The following is a 20,270-nucleotide window of genomic DNA, read 5'->3' as shown; positions in this document are numbered from 1 at the left end:
GTGTCCATTGCGTCTATTTTCAAACTCTCAGTAGCCACGGCTACGTCATTCTAGATCATTCATGGCAATCGTTCAGGCTCCGCTTCTGTGCTAGCAGGAGCCGCACCAGGCGGTAAAGGTGTTCTGACATCCTCTTTCCTGTTGATAGGAGAAGTGTCCGTACTGGTCGGCAAGCTCGCAGGCATAGGAGTCGAAGTTGGCGGAACTAAAGGACTTGAGCCTAGGCCTTCCGACGCCCAAGCTGGCAAGTCTGCTGTAGGAAAGGAATAGGTCACTCCAGTTCCAGATGAAGCGGAAGTCAAAGAAGGCGACCCAGGAGTTAAATCTGTCGTGAGGGTCAGCGGAGCTGTTTGGCTCGTACTGTCCAAAGGTGATGAGTCTGTTTCCGCTGCAGAAGAAAAGAAACCGGAAGTACCGAATGAAGGGTTGATGGACGAGTTGGGCTGATGATCCGCCACATAGTACGCCATACCAACGCTTCGCTTGTGGAATCCGCATTTCTCGTAGAATGCTGTTTATTCAATCATTGAGTTTAATGTCTTTTGCGCGTGAGATAGTGGACAGAGACTTACGCATTTTTGCTTCTTTGCAATCGAGAATCACCTTATAACATCCTAATTCAATAGCCATATCCCTCAGACCGACTACTAACTTCTGGCCGAGTCCTTTTCCTTGCATCGAGTCAGACACCACAATATCTTCGATATGTCCAGCCAACCCTCCGTTATTGATGTGTTTTCTCTCAATAAGCAAAGAGCCTGAAGCCACCAGTCGGTCTGTGTTCTTGTCCACCATGACGAGTATGAAGTAAGTCCCAGGGCATGACTTGAAGTGGTGGAATATGGAGGAGTAGACCGAGGGTGCTAATGCAGGTGAGGTCCTCAAATCGTTCAGAAGCTCGAAATGCGATCTTAAAAGATCAGTTGATGACAATGGTCGAATCTATGCGGGCATTGTCAGCAAAAGAGATCATACAGTTGCAAGGAAGATCTCACGTGAAGACCATCTGGTAGATCGTTCCTCAAATTAGCAGGAATATGCTTTGATTCGAACAACAAATCCAACCTGTCATCCGGAGTATAAGTCTCTTCCTTGATAGGTGTATCACCGAATTGCGCGATAGCCAAGGGTTTGGCTGTACCAGGTTCATTAGTAGTCGGAGCTGCATCAGAGCTCTCTTCCGAAATGATGGGTGAAGCCTTGGCTTCGCTTGTTTGATCAGTGGAATGAGAGATCTTGATTTTCGTCCTAGAACTGCCAGGTTGAGGTCCTTCGTCTAGTGGATGATAGGATAACACTCCAGACCTGGAGAGAGCAGGACCAGGCGGTAAAGCTGTTGGCGCTAGGATAGGCGATTCAGCTCCAAAGAGGAGGTCTGAGAAAGTGATCAGATCTTGCAGCACAGTGTCCTGCAGGTGTACAGTTAGGTCATGTGAAAACGAACGATAGAAGCAGACTCACCTTGCTCTGATGTTGTTGTAACAACGATGTCGTATCTGTCGGTGTCTGCTCCTGACCGAACAGCACGGAATCTTCGAAGGAAGTCAGCATCAAGGAGGCTCAAGCTGGATATGGAAGACACTCACTGAAGACGACAGCAAGATTCTTGGCATCCATCTTGTTGACAGCTGATCTCTGGTGGACCCTTCCCAGGTGCTCTATGATAGCTTGGAAGGTGGTTTGGTGGATAGGAGGTAGACGCCTCAATCGACCTCGTAGTGACGAGAAATTGCTCTCAATGTGAGATTCCCTATTTTCCGTATATTTCACTCTCTCAGGATGAGGTAATGGGAAGACAGGTTCGGGCAACTCTCGTAGGTCTAAGGCGAAATGTAAGCTCAGATTGAGACTACACAGGTTCTGAAGACGGAAGATGACGATTCGATCCTGACCGGAAGGCCGTGGAGGGAGTAATGAGTAACTGATTTACAAGTATAAAGGCTTGCAGGAAGAATCAGGCGAGTGATTCTGGAACAGCAGGATACGGGAAATGAGGGTCTGTTTTGAGCGAATGACAAGGACGAGTCACTTGCATGATGGCGGGTGTTCCAAGCATTCCGGAGGAAAAGGAAGATAATAAGGATGAAAGGGCACAGCCAACAACGAGAGTAGAGGATCAAATGGACAAGGAATTGATATATATGCGAACTCACATTGTTTGAGCACATTGCCGATACTCGCCACATCATCTCTCTCGTCAAATACGAATTTCTCTTCGTCTAGCTCGATATCCTGGACCATCTTCTGTACTCCTGCATGCCTTCCGCTGACTCTATAGATGCCTTCGAAGTCTAAGCCTTTCTCATCGATTGCGGAAATTGCTTTCTCAAGAATGGTTGGTGGTCGACCATGGTCTGACGAGTCTCCTCTTGTGAAGTCGTAGTCAGTCAGCGACACTCCAAAGATCAGTGATCTACACGGCCCGACATAGAAGTTTTCGTATGGGATTGGAGCTATGGAAGGCGAAGCGATTGATCGAAGTCTTGTTCGGAACAGCATCACTATAGTTATGAACGTCAGTAATGCCCTATCATCGACATTTCCGAGCAGTCTGATTGTGAATTTAGCTACTCACTATCTTGTTCTAGATTGATACCCTCGATCGAAGCTCTAGCGACCTCAGTAGCTTGAGCATTAGTAGCTGCTGTACCATGCATAGTGTCCATATAGCTTTCTAAGGAATACTTCAGGCTCTTGCTCAATTCATCGTTGAAATTCTCCAAACTGTTCATAGCTGAAACGTGTAGCTTCTCTCTCCTCAGTCTGAGCGATTCTAAATGGAAAACGCCGGTTCGGTATGCTTTATCCGCGTCTTCGGCTTCTCTCTTGACCTTGACGGCCCTCATCGCAGCCATCGCTTTTTGATCGTTTGTTCTTGAAACACCGGTCCCTCTTCTCTGCAAATTACTCTCAATATTATCTCCCCCGATGATGTAATCGTCCTTGTCCTTATCTCTGTCCTTGTCTCTGTCTCCGCCTAACTTCTGCATGAACGCAGAGAATCCTTTCTTGCTCTGATGAGCGATATCATTGAGAACGTCCTTGCCTTTACTTTCTCCGCCAGATGCTGATCCAGCTCGTAGACGGTTCATCTTCTTTTCAGGCGAGAACGGTGCATGTACTGGCTCGGAGTGTGGTAAAGCGGGATTGCTCATAGCCGGGAGGGGACCGGTCGTGGTTGGAGGTGAAGTATAGGATGGACCGGCGGGGACCGCGAAGGGGTGTTCGTGAAGGGGTGTACCGGCGGGTGAGGGTGGAGATGGAGTGGACAGTAGCCGAGCTTGCATTGCAATGGCGTTTTCTTGACGTTTATGGTCCTGAGAGAACGTTAGCCATCGATTATTAACTTGACATTGATCGTTTATCTCACCTCCAGAGCTTGATGCTTCTGGTTGTAATTCTTCTTCAGCTTGGGTAATTGCGTTCTGGCATGATCATCATACATCTACCGTCATGATGATTGGTATCCCGTCAGTAGTAAGATAAGATTATTGGAAACTGCACCTACATCATTGGCCAGCTTCATGTTATCTTTGAGTGCACCTCTTATCCTGGTCTGCTCCTCCTGAGGGGAAATGCCGATGTTAGCTTTATTTCATTGCGACCGTCTTGGCTTGCACGCGAATTGGATAGTGCGATGGAGCTCACCTTAAGCTTTGATAATTCCTTGAGCACGTCCGCTCGGAGAGCTCCTACCATAGCTTCTCTAGACTGTATCTCCCTTTGGGTATAGTCTCGGACTTCCTGCCATGCCTTACGAGCAGTCGTCTTGCTTTGTTTTCTGCGTCCAGAACTGCTGCTATCAATGTCAGCGATATCATGAGGCTAAGGTATTATCCCGCTGGTGATGAAAATACCACTCAAAGGATGATGACTTACTCATCATGTAACGTATCTATAGCTACACTTCTATCGTATAATCTCGTCAAATTCTCTATGTACTGCTCTTCTACTCGTATTCGATCTTGAAAGAATGTGATATAATGCTCATCTTCGGATATCTTGTGCTTGAACTCTCTAAGGACATCGAATCCTGCTTCATACCTTCTCAGCGCGTTTCCGTGTCCAGATCCTGCATTACTAGAAATAGCGTTCAACGAGCTTGATGATCCACCGAGGTCGCCGGATGGGTATGCGTACGCCATATCTGAGACCGCTCTGCCGCGAGAGTAGAGCGGTTGTTCTCTATGACTGTAGATGATGCTATACCAAAAGTCGTGAAATAGATATCGCCTAGGAATGAGAAAATAAGGAGCGGGAAGGACAAGATTGCAACGCCTTTTAAATGATTTGATAAGTTAATTACTAAGTTGATTTGTTATTGAGGGTTTCAGGGTAAAACAACAACGGCTAATCACCATGTGCGGAATCAACTCTTCAACCTGTGCGCATTAATCTTACAAGGCACAGCTCATTCCCTTATGTCACAATTCCGCTCATACAACTGATAACCACGCAGCTATCTCGGCAACATCTCCCTTCTCACATTCAAGATACAGCGGCTGCGGAACAGCTATCTCTGGAAGTCTCATAAACCGTCGATCTTACGAGACCTCATTTGACGTTACTGATGATGGGTCTCACTCTCACTATTCGATACAAACCGTGGAGAAACAGAATCGCTGCATAAGGTGGGCTCAGGTGACATGCCACCGTTTGATAATTATTTCCGGTTACGCAATTGCAAATCGGAATAGTGACCTTGGTTACTATGGGTTTTGAATGAGGCTTTGGCTACAAAGAGAACCCAATACAGTGGTTACAACTCTTCGCTCAGCGGTAAAATCGTTAGATCAACTACCTGTCAAACAGACTTGTTTGTACTACACCTGACAGTAAACGTAAAGTACAAAAATCTCAGTCATCGTCGAAATTTCCACGAAACACACAGAACGGCGGCCTCATCTCTAAATGAAGATCTTCACACATCTCCAATGTTGGGATTTTCAATCCTTCTCCTTGCCATTCGATTGTAAGGAGTTCCAAGGCACCATATATGAACAGAGAGGTCAGGCTTTCCTTCTTGCTGTTCTCATTGGGTACGCAATCGGAGCTCGATAGATGATGTACATCATAATTGTCTTGGGTTGCCCAATTGTTCGGCACCGTTCTCTCATTCTCATATTCTTGGAGCAGTATCATTGCAAAAGCCAGTTGAGCTGAGAAACAGCCAGTCATTAACTGAGAAACAGCCAGTCATTCTTACGTCCTGACAAATGAGTCACCGATAGTGAGAGACAACGCAAATCTTACTCACTCATAAGGTAGATTAACTGAGCCCGAATACATAAAAAAGATCAGCTAGAACATTGAGACGATGTTCATGTTGATCAAGGTACTCGCCTTTTTAAGAGACTTCAATAGAGGGTCCGGCCCTGCTGGGATATATTTTACCAGGAGAGCCTCATCATCACAACCCGCAGCCCATTCGATCCGAAAACCCCAGAGATTCATGAGGTCGTTGCCGAGATGGAATGCCTTGAAAAGATCGTTACGAGTGATTGAAACCTGTGAAGAGAGTACCGCGAGTCTCAGTCTGTAATGCACCAGATCCGGACATCACATAAATTTCCTATTGTATTCACCACGTACAATACTGTCAACGGTATTCACTACATACATTACCGTTGAACGGTAATACCGGGGGTCATTCTGAAAGGTATATAAGCACGACGTTTTACATACTATTCTGTGTTCCCCTCATCGATGTCATATCATAAGTTACATTCTAATTGACTATTACAATCATCCATCTACAATTAGCTTTATTTCCTAATCATTACAATTCATCTTTGTCCACCATACAGCAGGTTCCGTCATCCCTGCAGTAAGGTCGTAACACAGTCAAGGTCATCGAAGACGTGATAATCTATAGATTCATGTCAGGAATTTACCGTTTGTTCTTTGCCTGATTCTCCCGTGACAGATACATCTCTATATTCAGTGAAACGGTAAGGTCCGGGTATCAGAAGATCCCATATTCCAGTACCGGGCTGAATGACCTGACGATAGGACACGAGCTCAGCTATGATAGTTTGGTCGGATAGAGGGGGGTTTGTAGCAGCCTTATTTGCGATAAAATCTACTCCACACATAAGCTCTAAACCGGGGGGTCCAGAGGACCATGAAACCAGCTCTTCTTCCAATTCCTGTCCAAGTGAGAAGCTGTGATCATTCGACATTGCTGGTGTCTGGAAATATCTGTTACCGATGCGAATGAAATTCTCGAATTGAATGCGATTCCTAATTTGCGTGCGATTTTGAATAAGGATGCCTGTTTAAATACTGCCTTCTTAACCGGTCAGCCGATTACATTATTGGTCGATCATACGTATTCGTCTCATACAGGCGTTAACATAACCGATCTGCCCGGCGATTTCCGATAGATCTTCCTAAAATTCCTTACCGTCTGGTGATCAAGACTGAATCGGCAGGTTGAACAGTAGAAATCGATCTCTTAGTCTGTTGCCGCAGCTGCCAGATGAAAGCGACCTTTATGTCGACATCTGTCTCGCTTTCGGATCGGAAGATGGTTGTAGGCTATATTGTCCCCTAGTCTGGTACTCAGCGTGCCTACTGCTGCCGCCCCGAACACCTTGGGGAAGAAGGTACTCATGAGCGGCTACGCTACGGTTCAGCCAAGTGTAGGACTGAAAGGGCATAGGATGTCATTTACTAGGCCGGAGGGATAGACATTGTCGATGGAGACGATGCGTCTTGCCAGTCCTAATCAGGTTCGGAATAACGCTATGCGAAAGTGGTGTTGCAATGGATCTTGTGCCTCTGTCCCGTTCAACTTGATATCACAGTAGCGATCGCTCGTCTGTACGTGCTATCTTGTAGTTGTCAGAGTAGACTGGGTTTCATGATCAACTTGCGAGCCAGCTGTAGAATGCGCCTATATGGGGGCTGAATATCAGTCCGTCGATATTGTCGTACGCTGGCCGAGACTCGTTTGGGAATGCATTGTCCTGCTCTTGATGATTTTGTGGTGTAAGAAAAAGTCGTCTGCAAAACCTAGTCTGCAAGGTCATTGTGAAATTAAGCAAGGCAAATCAGGACTGGCTCCGGATGTAGCCTCCAACCTGAAACGCACGTTTCGCTTGCTGGGACCTGTTTCGGTAAACCCTGAGCTGCTCTGGCGAGTTTATGATAAATTCTTGATACATGACCCAACTTGTCGGTTATTTCGGCGCCGATTGATCGATTATGCAATTTAACGCTTAGAAGAGTAGATGTCACCCCCGAATGATTTAGCTTAAATCTATTCTAGATTCTCTCGTCATTTGAACCGCCTCCAAGATCATCTTTGGGGTTGTCAATACTAACGACTGCGGGTGATGCATTGTGGGTTTAGCGTTCTCCACACAACGTATATATCGCTCACTAGTTATTACGAAAGATATGAACAGCCTCCAAGATCGTCTCGTTAGTCCATGCAAAGTGCATGCGAGTATGATGCTTTCCAGGTTATCTTCTATTTACGGAGTGGAGCTGTCCGAAATTAGGCCCTGCGAATGCAGGCATCGAAGAACGCCTAGCGAAAAGCCGTACTCCGACAACAGATATCCATACAGCTCAGATGAATGCGGGCGGATTTCTAGGGCTGGTATGCTATTTGCTATTTGATGTAATATAAGTCATTATATATGGTGATCTTTTTTTGAGCACAAGCGGGTATGAAGTTAATCATGCTGTTTAATGCGGTTTCAACGAATAGATGATAATAAGTCTCAACGCCACTTCATGTTCTACAGAACCTAACGGAACGCCTCGATTTGTGCCAAGTAATATAGATATGTGGCTTCATGTAATCTTTTTTGTCTTGTCTTGGTCTTATTTTGTCTTGTGTATTCTGGGCTGGCTTTGTCCGATGATATGATGATGTATCAATTAATCCAGAAGAAAGGTCTATGGTACTTGGCTCTTTTAGATGGAAAATTCTCCGATTTAGAAACGCCACTTGTGTAACTTATTAAATGGTATCAGGGTTTCTAAACAAGGTTAAATAGAATTGAAGCCACATGAAAGCAAAAAAATAATACCTCAATCAGAGGCGCGGTTTGAAAGACCATTTCAGGGTTTAGCGAAAGAAATAGATTTTTGATATTTTCAGCTAATTGTTCACGTTTTCTGCTTTTTGACAAATTTACCACAGCATGATTTAGGTCATTCACACCTTAATCTTCCCTGAATAATTTCTGTAGACAAAGGACCTCCGGGAGCTGCGACTGAAGATGATGTAAAGGCTCCGCGGGTCAATTAAAAGCCCTAGAGAACCTATCGGGGCATAAAAGCAGGAATCTATAATAATACATATATCTCGTATTTTCATTTCATTTATACGCTAGAGAAACCTTGTTTTTTATTGTTTGGTTTTATGGTCATAAATACAACGAGAATAGGCAAATTTATTACAAAAGCCAGTCTTTAGTGATTCACATAACCTTTTCATTACTCTTACTCAGGGTTAATCAGAATTAGTGATCGTATTTTCTGGTATGGCTTAAGGAGAATTAAGCTTCTGGATTCTAACGGAGAAAGCCTACTGCGAATAGACTGTACTATGAGATGATGTGATGTGAATAACCGAAAGGTACCACTAACCCAAGCAAGAACAATCAATTACTTGGCTAACTGTACCAATGGAGCTTTTTGGTGCATGTTATGGACCTTATTGTTTTGCCTAGCTTCAAAGCTTACTTACCACCGGTAGAACCTGAATCTTGGTTTTCATGCTTGTAAATTGTTTGATGAGTTGGGATTCGTCTCAGATTCCATCCACCTAAGAAGTTGATCATGTCTCGCTATTGAGTCTTCTTTCCAACACATTTCTATTCAAGTTGTCGTATATATCATTCATTTTTCTTATCACTTCTTGATCCTACAACGAATACCTCCGGTACAAGAACACTAGAACGATAGAATAGAGAAGCAAAGTTTTGGACAGTCAACGCCTTCCATTCAAATAAGCCCCACCATTATCCTCATCGTCATTTGTTGCACATTATACACGAAACAACTTCGGACGCATTCCTGCTAGATCACAGCCTATCTATCGGTTCCGGAAATAATATCCCCTCATCATAAAGATTAGAGCAAGATTTTGCAATAACACGGAGGTTTCTGAATTCACGTTTTGGAACCTTTAAACTCAAAATATCTGAATTGAATATAAACACTGGAAGTCGGTTGTACAACTTACCACACCTCTTTTCAGATTCCCTTTTGACAATCTTTAATCCGTATTTAGAAGTACTGCTGGATTTCAGTCTCTTGTCTTTTGATTCATACACCTTCTCTTCTTTCGTCGATTAACAAAGACAAAAGATAGAAGAAGCATCCACCTAAATCTGTAAATGACCATCTATCAAATCCGTCTAAACCTCAAGCAATCAGATAGAGAACATCCTCACACCTCAACGGTTTTTGAACAATCTTTTCGTGGAAACTCCTATTTCAGGTAGTATTATCAAATTTAATAAAACAAATTATTTGGCCGGGCCAAATTGAAACAAACCATTCGAGAAGAATTAACGATAAAGGTTAGATAAGATATAGATTGTAATTGAGACTGGCTTAGCAAGAGACTATCGCTTGGAGCTATCTCGTTCTGACGGAGAAGGCAGGTCAACTCTCTCGGACATCTTATCGCGCTACAAGTGACAACAGTGTAAACGATTATAAAGAGGGCTTGATATTTGCTGAGGTTTTCATATCCCTCATCACTCAAGTTTTCTGAATCTTTGTCAAGCCAGCTTTCGAATTCAACCAAACAACAATCAGCCATTTCAACATAAATCTATCAATCTAATCAATTCGATCAATCAAAATGCCTTCTAACACTTTCGCTACTTCAGGTCGAGATCTCATTGGACACAGAATCGATAATGGTCGACTTGAATTCCTTTCTACCCTTGGTGTTGGTGCTTACGGTGTAGTATACCTCGCTGTTGATTTACATGCACCTAGACCTGTCTACTTGGCTGTGAAATGCCTTTTACGCGCAGGATTGGACTCGCGTCAACGTCATTTCCAACGTAGAGAAATTGCATTACATCAACTTGCATCAAGGCATCCCAATGTAGTCACCTTACATAAAGTCATTGAAGAAGGCGAATACATCTTCGTTGTTATGGATTTCTGTGATGAAGGCGATTTATTCGGAATGATCACTGAGAAACAACGGGTAAGTTGTAGCCTTTTCGATTGACTAATATATTGTACTGATGACATCTCGGATTCTAGTACCTCGGTAACGACTTCTTGATAAAAAGGATATTTTTACAAATCATCGATGCAGTAGACTATTGTCATCGAATGGGAATATTTCATCGAGATTTAAAACCCGAAAATATATTGTGTACTCAAGATGGAGAAAGGATATGTATAGCAGATTTCGGTTTAGCTACTTCAGAGCGATATTCTACAGATTTTGGTTGCGGATCGACATTCTACTTATCACCAGAATGTCAAGGAGGTTTATTCGAAAGATTAGAGTCATACTCTACTGAAACAAACGATATTTGGTCTTTAGGTGTGATTTTGGTAAATCTGACTTGTGGAAGAAACCCATGGAGACAAGCTTGTCCAAATGACGAAACTTTTAGAGCATACGTCCATAATCCAGATTTTTTAAGAACTATTCTTCCTATATCCCGAGCAACAAATCGAATCTTAAAGGGTCTTTTCGCTTTAGAACCTAGGGATAGAACACCGCTTAAAGTACTTCGGGAACAAGTTTTACGAGTTGAAACTTTCAGTATGACCGACGAAGAACTCAAGACTGCTCATTCAGCGGCAAGAGCAGCTGCTGCAGCCGTTCGACATGTTGCTCCTATCCCCGCTCCCACTCCCGCCCCTGTCCCTGTCCACGTTGCTCCTGTACCAATTACACCTCCTACACCAGTCACAGTCGCTACTGCCGCCATACCGAAACTTTCAGTACAAGAAATGATGGATGTCGACGGAGATGCGGAATTAGATGAATTTTCAAATCAACAAGATCAACGAAATGATCGTGCTCGAGTACAAAGTAATTCAAGGAAACAAGAATCTTCTTGGTCATCTGGAAATTCATCTCCATATACAACCTTATCTCAAGCTCAAATAAGTAAAAATGTTTTCGCTCAAATAGATTTTTCTCAACCTGAAATTTACAATTCTTCATTAAATTCTACAAATGAAACTCCCTCATTGATACCTGGTGAAGTCGATCCATTAGACATGTATCGAACAGGATCAAGGTCATCTTCATCTGGAGATATTTCATTACCACCTACACCTGAATTCCGTCCAGTAGATCAACAACGACAACAACAATCATTTCAATCTAGAATTACAAAACCTCAACCTATAAATACAAAAAATTCAAAACTTGATTTATTGCAAGTCAATATGAACCCTCATAGTCCATCAAGTGGTGAATTTGTACTGTAGTTTCAAGTTTATGATACTTATGATACTACTCAAACAACATATAGAATTTGCATTTTGGCCTTAATTTGCCTTATTATTGTATTACTGTAATCTCCTATATTACCATGGACGGTTGTTATGCCTTTTGCTAGTTTTATCTTGCTTTTATAGCACATTGTATCAAATAGAGAATTTCAATTATATATTATATCACGACCTTGAAAGTTGTCGCATACAATGCATAGAATAATGTCAATCCAGATAAATCTCATAGTCTCTTCAACACGTTCCACCAATGAGCCGTTTCGACTCAACATTTTCTAGAGCAGCCTCTCCATGGTGTCAAAGCATGCCTCGGAAATACCTTTGTACTTCAGCGGTGGAGACAATGAATATGCGATGTCATCTACAATGAGCAAGCACGTTCAGTGTTTCAATGGATGTGATTGTGGAGAGTCAAATTCTGAAACATGTTTGTATGTATGCACTCAATTCTACCAGCCTCACTTTAGCATGTTCACGGGTTTATGACGATTGTTCTGAATTAGCTTGACAGGCTCAGACTTATTCCCTGAAACGGACTGTTTCACCTAGCCGGTTAACGTTTATGGCAATGACGATGGAGACCTGTTTTCTATGTGCTGCTCTCCGTATCTTGGCGAGACAATCACATGCTAGTAAACGTTTGATTTTCACTCAAGAAATTATGCCTGACGCAAGATCGCGCTTAGATGCCTTAAGCATCTTTACAATCGGGTCAGGTTAAAATCCGGGTACTAAATTGATTGCGGTAGGATACGTTGCGCTGACCATAGCGGAGAAGAGCGAGTTTAGATGCTTTATTGGGTGCTAACATCAGGACATAGACTTGGCTCTGCAGTGCCGAAGTTGTTTATTTCGCTTATTTCCTTCTACAGCTCTACGCTTCATTTGCGGCTTGACAGAATTTGCCGATCAGCAAGTAGCGCATCTGCTGAAAGCGCACTAAGACAGGTTTCACTAATGTGATTCCAGTACAACGTGGTTGTCACTCCCTTCGATTACCTTATCTCATCGAAGCTATATCTGCACTGCATCTTTTTGGTACTTGTACTAACTTATCTTGGCTACAACCTTACCTGGCCCAAGACATTCCATGCTTCATTTAGGCTCGTGACTTAGGTTTCTGGGTTGTCAACTTGATAAAGGAACCGTATAGTTAGTTAGAGCATCGCATTGTTATACAGACTAGTCCGGTTCCTGAGCGGGCTAAAGAGTTAGCTCCGAAGTGCCAAGATTGGCTGTACTGCAATTAATTATATGCATCGCCACTATCATGATTATCTCAAATTCAAAGGTAGTCACTCTCCTTATCACAAATCTTATCGCTTCATTCACAACGGAGTTTCAAGGTATATAAGAAGTCGCCAAGAATGGAGTCTGAATTTTCAGAAAACCACAAAATAATCGTCTCAAATATAACTGTATTAACAAGCATAAATATACTCATATCATAAACGTATTCATTCTATTTGATCAATCATCATGTCATCATCATTGTATGGATCCACAATTCGATATAGTCTTTTCGTGAGTTTACTATGACTCGTTTCTCCAACTCAGACCAATAAAATACTAAAACTTCTATATGTAGGGTATTACAACAATCACTTTCATACTCGCTTTATTCCTTAATTTATTCTTACCGGGATGGGGAGATCAAGGAGTAATAGTAGCCGGTATACACGGATTCATCGGTGTAATAATGTTAATATACTATCCACCTGCAATTTTTTTCTCCATCAAGGATAGTAAGAAAAAATGGGATCAAGGTGGTGGTGAAGTTGCAGTAAATGTTATAATTACTATTTCTTGGTTAGGTGAGCGAAATTGTGTTCTCCTTTGTATTTGTTTAAATGCTTATGCTTACAGAAACATGAAAAGCCGTTTTCATATGGGAATGTATAATTGCTTCTATGAGACTTTGCTTGGATCCAGATTCAGGATTTTACGTCAATCATAATAGATGTCAACCTGCTGCTATTGGTTTGACTGTGTTATATTTCATCAATATGGTCATTCATTTCGGTTGGACAACTTGGATAATTACTATTGTCGAGAAGAATAGTATTGGAAGAAAAGAGAGAGATGAAGTTTACAAAATTCCCTCTCACGATTTGGTCAGAGGTAAATTCAATCGACATATTGGAGATACCAAAATTGCAGAAGACGAAGAAGCTGGTTTATATAATCTTAAACCCAAATAGACTCCTCATGAAGTAAGCAAAACATATTTAATACCTTACAGCACAAAGCAATTGGTCGAATTAGCATCTTCCGTAGCTTGGGTACTTTGTTCTATAATTTGACGGTGATTTGATGATGACGATAGTATGCAATTATGATCATACGCCTCTAATTGTCATTACCATACAGCTCACTGCAAACGTCTAGATGAGAGCCATCCCAGCGCGATGCGTCAGCATCCGATATGACTTGCTAGCAGAAGGCAAAAGAACGATCCGATTCCCTACTCTTAGTTGATGTTTCGGCAACAGCTTCGAATCAGTGACCTCCGACCAAGAATGACATTTCGTGATCTGCGGCACAAGTCGATCCTCTGAATTCGACTCGCGGCAAACGGAAAGACATGAAGATGAATGATCACATGACTATCGCTACGAGACGAAAGAAGGTATGTATACGTGAAAGAAGAATTATGAAATGTATAAGTAACCATTTTATGTCGCATATCTAGAGCCAGAAAATCGGTTAGCATGACGCGTTGGAATGAAGCAACAGACGGAGACAAGCTCACTTTCTAGTCCACTCCCTTGCTGTAGCTTCATATCGAGGTCGATCGGTCTTGTAGGTCTATGGAAGCAACGGATACTTAAGCGTCAGTTATGAAAAGTGGGGATGATCGCCCACATCTCTGGGCCGCGTGATGAGTGTTCAAGCACGACACTTACGTTAGCAATCTCCGGTACCAAAGGATCGTCAGGATTAGGGTCGGTCAACATTGAACAGATCGAAAGGAGGACTATTTGATAGCGGAGTAGAGCAAGTCAGTATCGGTCACATGTCTGACAGGTCATATGGATTGAGTTGAAGCCCACCTTTCGAGATGGTTAATGCTGGACTCCATTGATCTCTCAAAATATCTAAACAGATTGACCCGTTTGCATTGATATTTGGGTGGTAGATCTTGGTGGTGAATTGTACCTTAGGAGGCTTGAATGGGTAGTCTATAAAAGCAGTCGTTAATCCCCTGACTATAGTCTGCAACTAGGTGATAACATTGCGATACAGTGAGAGAGGATGAAGCGTAGACATCTGATGGTGTATGATGCGTTGCTCCAAGGATGTAGGGCTGTTCAGACGTACCGGTAGGGAAAGTAAGAGACCTAACATTATAAGACGTGATCAGCTATATTTGTCTTGATACTCGCGAGCTTCGCTAGCAGCTTACAGGAAGAAGACACCACCGGCATAAGGAGAATCAGCCTAGAGTCATCACACACATTAGTCATTTGTCGGAACATTGATCCATTGCGCATCTGAACATCCTTATCTATAGCACCTCTTGGCGCAATTCGGCATGAGAAATGATCACTCACAGGTCCCATAATGGTAGCTTGCCATTGGAATAGGTTGTCATTGATTGGACCAGCGGAACATGAGGACGGGGGATCACGTCCGAGATCAATTAATTCCTGCATGCACGAAATGGGGGATCGTGTGAGCATGATCATGTATCCCGATTCTCACCGATCACATACTTAATGACTGGCTAAAAGACACTCGGACGTACCTTGTTGATTCGCTTCAAAGCCATTATGCAATTTCTTTGGTTGAAACTGTTTTTGTATCCGAATCGAGATATTTTGAAGAAATGAATGGAATAGCGGTGGCAAGGGAGAAATAAAGGATGGGTTGAATCTTAGTCAGCCTTTCGATACCTTTGATTCTTCCTGCCCTGAAGACTCGGCTCAACAGGCATGTATATCAGAAGTACTCACAGATCGAGGTGACGATGATATGGGCAAGTTACTGATGACAGTCGATAAGAAAGGTTGATAAGGGTGAATGAATGAGGTAATATACAAGCTACTAGTGACAGATGGATAGATGATTGAGGAAGTGTCTGGTGGAAGGGGTTGAGTGAGGCGCAAAAACACGCTACGGTTATGATTAAGTCTGCATGGCGGGAATTACGCAAAACCCGATCTTGTGGCACAAACAAGACCTCGACTCGGGGCTATCTTTCGTGAATCCCACATGTATAACACCTCATACATCGCTAAAAGCATGTCGTTTCCTGATCATTTGGCTCAAGACGACGGCGTGGTAGCGACAAAGGCATAACACGCATGCACATTAAGGATCCTGCCATTCTGTATCGCAATCAAGTAGACTGGATGGTAATACGAATCAATTGCATAATTTGGACTTGGAAATCGCTGAATTGAAAAGAGAAAAAGTCCTATGTAAAAATCCGGAATACTATACGAAAATATAAAGATGTGTAATGTAGTTTATTATAGATGGAGTAGCTAGAAGGTGATAATTTAATATGAGAAGAACGAAATCTATAACATCCCCCTACTCATTCTGATGGGCTAATTAGTTTATGATGAGGTGAGTTGAGGAAGGGTGACCAAGTTGGAATAAAGAGATAATCTTGAAGCACCACCACACATTTCTGCCGAGTTACCTGGACAAGCGTAATTACATTGAGATGTTGAATCCGTCAATGTATCAATGATTGCTCCAGTCGCTCCACCACCGAAAGAATTTCCACAATAACATTCTGAAGCGTATTCAGTACCTGCCATTGTGTATCCTAATTGAGCGCATTGTTGGGCACAATATTCACCAGTCATGGTTCCTTTTTGGACATAAGAAGTTGCAGTGAAATTTAGGGTTCTTGCGGTCCATCCTTCAGCAATACATCCTTTGTAATTCCACCCTGTTGGCAATACAACTGAAGAACTGAGTGAATTAGGGTTGATGTATAACCATAAAGCGTTTGGTCCACCACAATTTTCGTTGGCGTTTCCTACACATGGCATATAACACTGGCCAGAAGTAAGTAAAAGGGAAGCACCTCCAACGAGGGCAGAACCACAATAACATTCCGAACCGTATTCGACGGCAGCCATGACGAATCCTCGAGTTTTACAGTAGGAAGTACAGCTCTCAACAGTCATATTTGTTAAGTCGGTGTATGCGGCACCTCTGAGAGCTCGACCGGCAACTTCTTGCAGACAAGCAGTCTTGACGTAATCGTTGATGACTGTATTGGAGTAAGAATAGGCTGGATTATTGAAGACCTGCATAGAGTTCCATCCACCACATGAAGTTGAAGGATCACCAGCACAAGGAGTACCACAAAGAGTAGAAGTCTTGGTTAAGTCGGCACCGTTCACAATGGTGTTTCCGCAGTAACATTCTCTGCCGTACTCGACGGCTCCATATTGATAACCCATAGAAGCGCACTTGTTAAGACAGAGAGGAACGGTCATGGCGTCGGTAGCCCAACTGTAATCGCTTAAAGCTCGACCATTGACGTCTGGCATACATTTGGCGGCAGTAGACCAACCGGAAGGAAGGACAGCGGATTGACCAAGGAGATCAGAGGAGAGAGCAGCCCCATTGAGTTTAGTCGAGATGTACAGACTCAAAGCGTAATATCCACCACAGGTCTCGAGTGAGTTTCCAGGACAAGCAACGGCGCAAGTAGCGGTAGTTTGAAGAGAAGCGCCGTTTGAAAGGTATGAACCACAGAAACACTGATTTCCGTATTCCAGCCCGGCGATAGGATATCCACCAGCGTCACACTTGGCAAGACAGCTTTCGACGGTATTGGCGTAATCGATGGTGAAAGAACCAAGTAGAGCTCGACCGGTCTTTCCATCAGCAATACATGGGGTAGAGGCAATAGCCCAACCGCTTGGTACCGTAGGGAGAGACGGTGTTGGGGATGCTGAAGCCGATGAGCTGGTAGAAGATGATGTTGAGCTTGAGACCACAGCCGATGATGAAGAGGTGGAAGCTGCAACTGAAGACGAAGAGCTAGAAGCAGCAGCCGAAGATGAAGAGCTGGAAACGGTGGCCGAAGACGAAGAGCTGGAAACGGTGGCCGAAGACGAAGAGCCGGAAACGGTGGCCGAAGACGAAGAGCTGGAAACGGCAGCAGAAGACGATGAACTCGAGACAGCTCTTGAAGACGCTGACGAAGAGCTAGATGAGGTGACCGATGAGGAAGAGCTGGAAGCTGTGACCGATGAGGATGAACTGGAAGCAGCCGCTGAAGAGGAAGTGGAACTTGGTAAAGCGCTTGAGCTGGCTGCAGCAGCTGAAGATGAGGATGATGAAGAAGCAGCCCTGGATGAAGAAGAGGAGCTCGAAGAAGCTGCAGCTGAAGACGATGACGATGAGGAAACAGCTCTGGATGAAGAAGAAGAGCTTGAAGAAGGTGCGGCACTGGAGCTTGAGCTTGAAGTTATGGCGGCTCTACTGGAACTGGAAGAAGCAGCTATACTGGAACTGGTGGATGAGGAAGCGAGCGTTCCATATACCCAAGGATCTTCAGTGTTTGAACCGCCGTATACCGAGATGGAAGGTGTAGGAGTGGGACTGTAAGTACCGAAGTAATTTACATAATAAGATAATTGAGGCCAACTGTATACACCTGGTGGAAGATTGAGCCCGTATTCATCGTAATACCAAGCTCTATAATTAAACGTCTGTGTCAGACAAGTCTAAAATATATCAATAGAAAAAAGGCGAAGACTCACTTGACATAAGATAAGGTGTGACCTGCCCAACCCCAATTGGTTTGCCAATAAGTCCAATCGAATTGCTTGAAGTTAGTCCAAGGATCAGCAGCAGAAGTTGTAGCTCTTGGAGCAATTTGAACTGGAGTACCCTTTCTGTCTAATCTTCTAGGTCTGCTTTTGGATCCCGCGACTTCTGCTTGAGCATTGCTGATACTCAAGAGGGCTACTAAAAGCGAAAGAGTGAATGAGGTCAATAATTTGACCATAGTCGGTTAATTGTTATGTTTGATGGTCCAAGTAGTATAGTAATGAATAAGCCGATGTATTTGCTAATTCCGGTTTGCGATGATATCTATTCAAAGATTCTTTCGAACTGTTTGTAGGACGCCAAGTCGAAATTGTCAGTTATACGAAAGAAAAAGAAAAAAATTGGGAAATAAAAAATCGTGAAGTATGCTTGCTATTTTATAAGGAAATGATCTGCATCGGATGTTGGCAATGACAAAGTGATATAAACCCGGTCGTACCTATCAATAAACAAACGGAAGCAAGGGAAGAGACTACAACAAGATGACAAGGTTCAGCCCTGTCTGATCACCCTCGACAAGTCGCAAGGACATTTCTAGAATCATCAGCAGCATGAAAGCAGAGGAAGGTCGGCATACTGTGTGATCGGTGACCTCAGAATGATAGGGTTGAGCATAGTCCATGGTGTAAACAAGTGGAACAAAGTATTTTCTTACGATAAACGTAGTTTTTCTCGTTATTCTTAATTCTTACCAATTCCGTCTAAAGGATCAGAATCCGTTCATCTTGGAACATCCACCAAATAGTCTAAACTTCCCTGATAAGTGTAAGTGGCAATTGACCAATGGACGGGAGAATCCAATTTTTGCTGGAATAGGTGGAACCAATAAACTGAACCCTCGATGTGTGATGATAATTCTTATCGTAGTGGCTGGGAGCAGATTGAGCCATGCTGTCATAATATCCAATTAAAAGGATCGTCTGTTGCTCTTTGGTAGATCCCTAACTTGTTTCTTTATTCTTCGAATGAAGGGATACAAGAGAGACTCTATTTAACAAAGTTGAAACTAAACAAGCTGTGACTAACGGCACATGTTTCTAACCGATGAGAAATATACCGAATCCGTATTTCGATCAACAAACATGATCTTTCGTTCCTGATTTTTTAATTTTAGGCTTCGGCACGGGATTACGTTAGTAACCCTAACGGAATTTGTTCCTCAAGATGTTTGAGGTCGCAAGCAAACAAAACAAACGGCTGCTATACCCTCTTTGAGGACATGCGGTACGCAACGCTATCGTTCCATTTAAGCCAAGATACCGATAAAAGCACTCAAGTTGTGATCATTCTCGATCATGTAGATCTTTTCTCTATCCGATGATTTCGTAATTTACCAAGGCTAACATTAGGCGTGTAATGCTCGTTCAGATAGAGTGATTATGTTGGGGTGGAGCTGGGTGATTGGTCAGACTAGCATCCTTCATGTGCTGATCTTAGGTGAGAACTGAATCAGGGCGAGATACCAAAAAGGTCTCGGATGATCAGGTTGAAAATACGCTAATTTGACCCCATTAAATACACGATCAAGTACTAAAAGCTGAATTCGAAGACCCTCAATTGTCGTATGACAAGCCCATGGGACATGGTGATGACGTTGCCCTGCTCAACCAATTAATGTTGACGCTTATCTGCCTTCTTCAACAATCGGAGGTGCTTGACAAGATCGTACTCATGATGCACATTCCTTATCAAGCAAGCTCATGCACCGATATGATCCCGGATTTCCTACTGAAACCGGGTAGATCGGCTTCAAATCTGATACATCCGAAAATCCTTAAAACACGTTATCAAGCCATCAAGCCATAATCGTCAATCGATCAACCAGATGAATAATCCTTTTATCCGATATCTTTGAAGATAATGCTAATTAGCTGCAGAAGTCTGCGACAATCGAATGATGGTGATGTTATCTTGGCGGTAGCTTACCTGAATATCATAACTGCGAATTCACCCGCACCGTATAGAGAGGATGAAACATGGAATTGGAAATCAAGGTTCAG

The 20,270-nt window shown here is 43.1% G+C and overlaps 6 protein-coding genes across 6 annotated transcripts; 2 read left to right on the top strand and 4 right to left on the bottom strand.

Annotated features, from left to right (window-relative positions):
* Positions 1–59: 59 nt before the first annotated feature.
* I206_107129 (uncharacterized protein) lies at positions 60–4,145 on the bottom strand (the record flags this gene model as incomplete). Its single annotated transcript, XM_070203454.1, has 11 exons — positions 60–511; positions 573–942; positions 996–1,409; positions 1,462–1,532; positions 1,587–1,820; positions 2,154–2,501; positions 2,576–3,317; positions 3,371–3,445; positions 3,509–3,565; positions 3,649–3,799; positions 3,880–4,145. 11 exons carry the CDS (start codon positions 4,143–4,145, stop codon positions 60–62), a joined length of 3,180 nt encoding a protein of 1,059 aa, XP_070059555.1.
* Positions 4,146–5,882: 1,737 nt separating this feature from the next.
* On the bottom strand, positions 5,883–6,182 carry I206_107128 (uncharacterized protein; the record flags this gene model as incomplete). The annotated part of the gene is made up of 1 exon (XM_019157050.1): positions 5,883–6,182. The coding sequence occupies one exon, from the start codon at positions 6,180–6,182 to the stop codon at positions 5,883–5,885; it is 300 nt and encodes a 99-aa protein (XP_019009768.1).
* Positions 6,183–9,832: 3,650 nt separating this feature from the next.
* On the top strand, positions 9,833–11,439 carry I206_107127 (uncharacterized protein; the record flags this gene model as incomplete). The annotated part of the gene is made up of 2 exons (XM_019157051.1): positions 9,833–10,189; positions 10,249–11,439. The coding sequence occupies 2 exons, from the start codon at positions 9,833–9,835 to the stop codon at positions 11,437–11,439; spliced, it is 1,548 nt and encodes a 515-aa protein (XP_019009769.1).
* A 1,503-nt stretch (positions 11,440–12,942) lies between these two features.
* On the top strand, positions 12,943–13,664 carry I206_107126 (uncharacterized protein; the record flags this gene model as incomplete). Its single annotated transcript, XM_019157052.1, has 3 exons — positions 12,943–12,987; positions 13,052–13,277; positions 13,342–13,664. 3 exons carry the CDS (start codon positions 12,943–12,945, stop codon positions 13,662–13,664), a joined length of 594 nt encoding a protein of 197 aa, XP_019009770.1.
* A 547-nt stretch (positions 13,665–14,211) lies between these two features.
* I206_107125 (ubiquitin-conjugating enzyme E2 4) lies at positions 14,212–15,235 on the bottom strand (the record flags this gene model as incomplete). The annotated part of the gene is made up of 7 exons (XM_070203453.1): positions 14,212–14,271; positions 14,370–14,440; positions 14,517–14,645; positions 14,785–14,804; positions 14,870–14,904; positions 15,018–15,113; positions 15,212–15,235. 7 exons carry the CDS (start codon positions 15,233–15,235, stop codon positions 14,212–14,214), a joined length of 435 nt encoding a protein of 144 aa, XP_070059554.1.
* Positions 15,236–16,028: 793 nt separating this feature from the next.
* Positions 16,029–18,448, bottom strand: I206_107124 (uncharacterized protein; the record flags this gene model as incomplete). The annotated part of the gene is made up of 2 exons (XM_019157054.1): positions 16,029–18,135; positions 18,201–18,448. The coding sequence occupies 2 exons, from the start codon at positions 18,446–18,448 to the stop codon at positions 16,029–16,031; spliced, it is 2,355 nt and encodes a 784-aa protein (XP_019009772.1).
* Between the last annotated feature and the right edge of the window lie 1,822 nt (positions 18,449–20,270).

This window comes from Kwoniella pini, chromosome 10 (genome assembly GCF_000512605.2).
Source record: "Kwoniella pini CBS 10737 chromosome 10, complete sequence".
NCBI lineage: Eukaryota > Fungi > Basidiomycota > Tremellomycetes > Tremellales > Cryptococcaceae > Kwoniella > Kwoniella pini.
The sequence above is the reverse complement of the archived record's forward strand: the minus strand, read 5'-3'. Positions and strand labels throughout refer to the sequence as shown.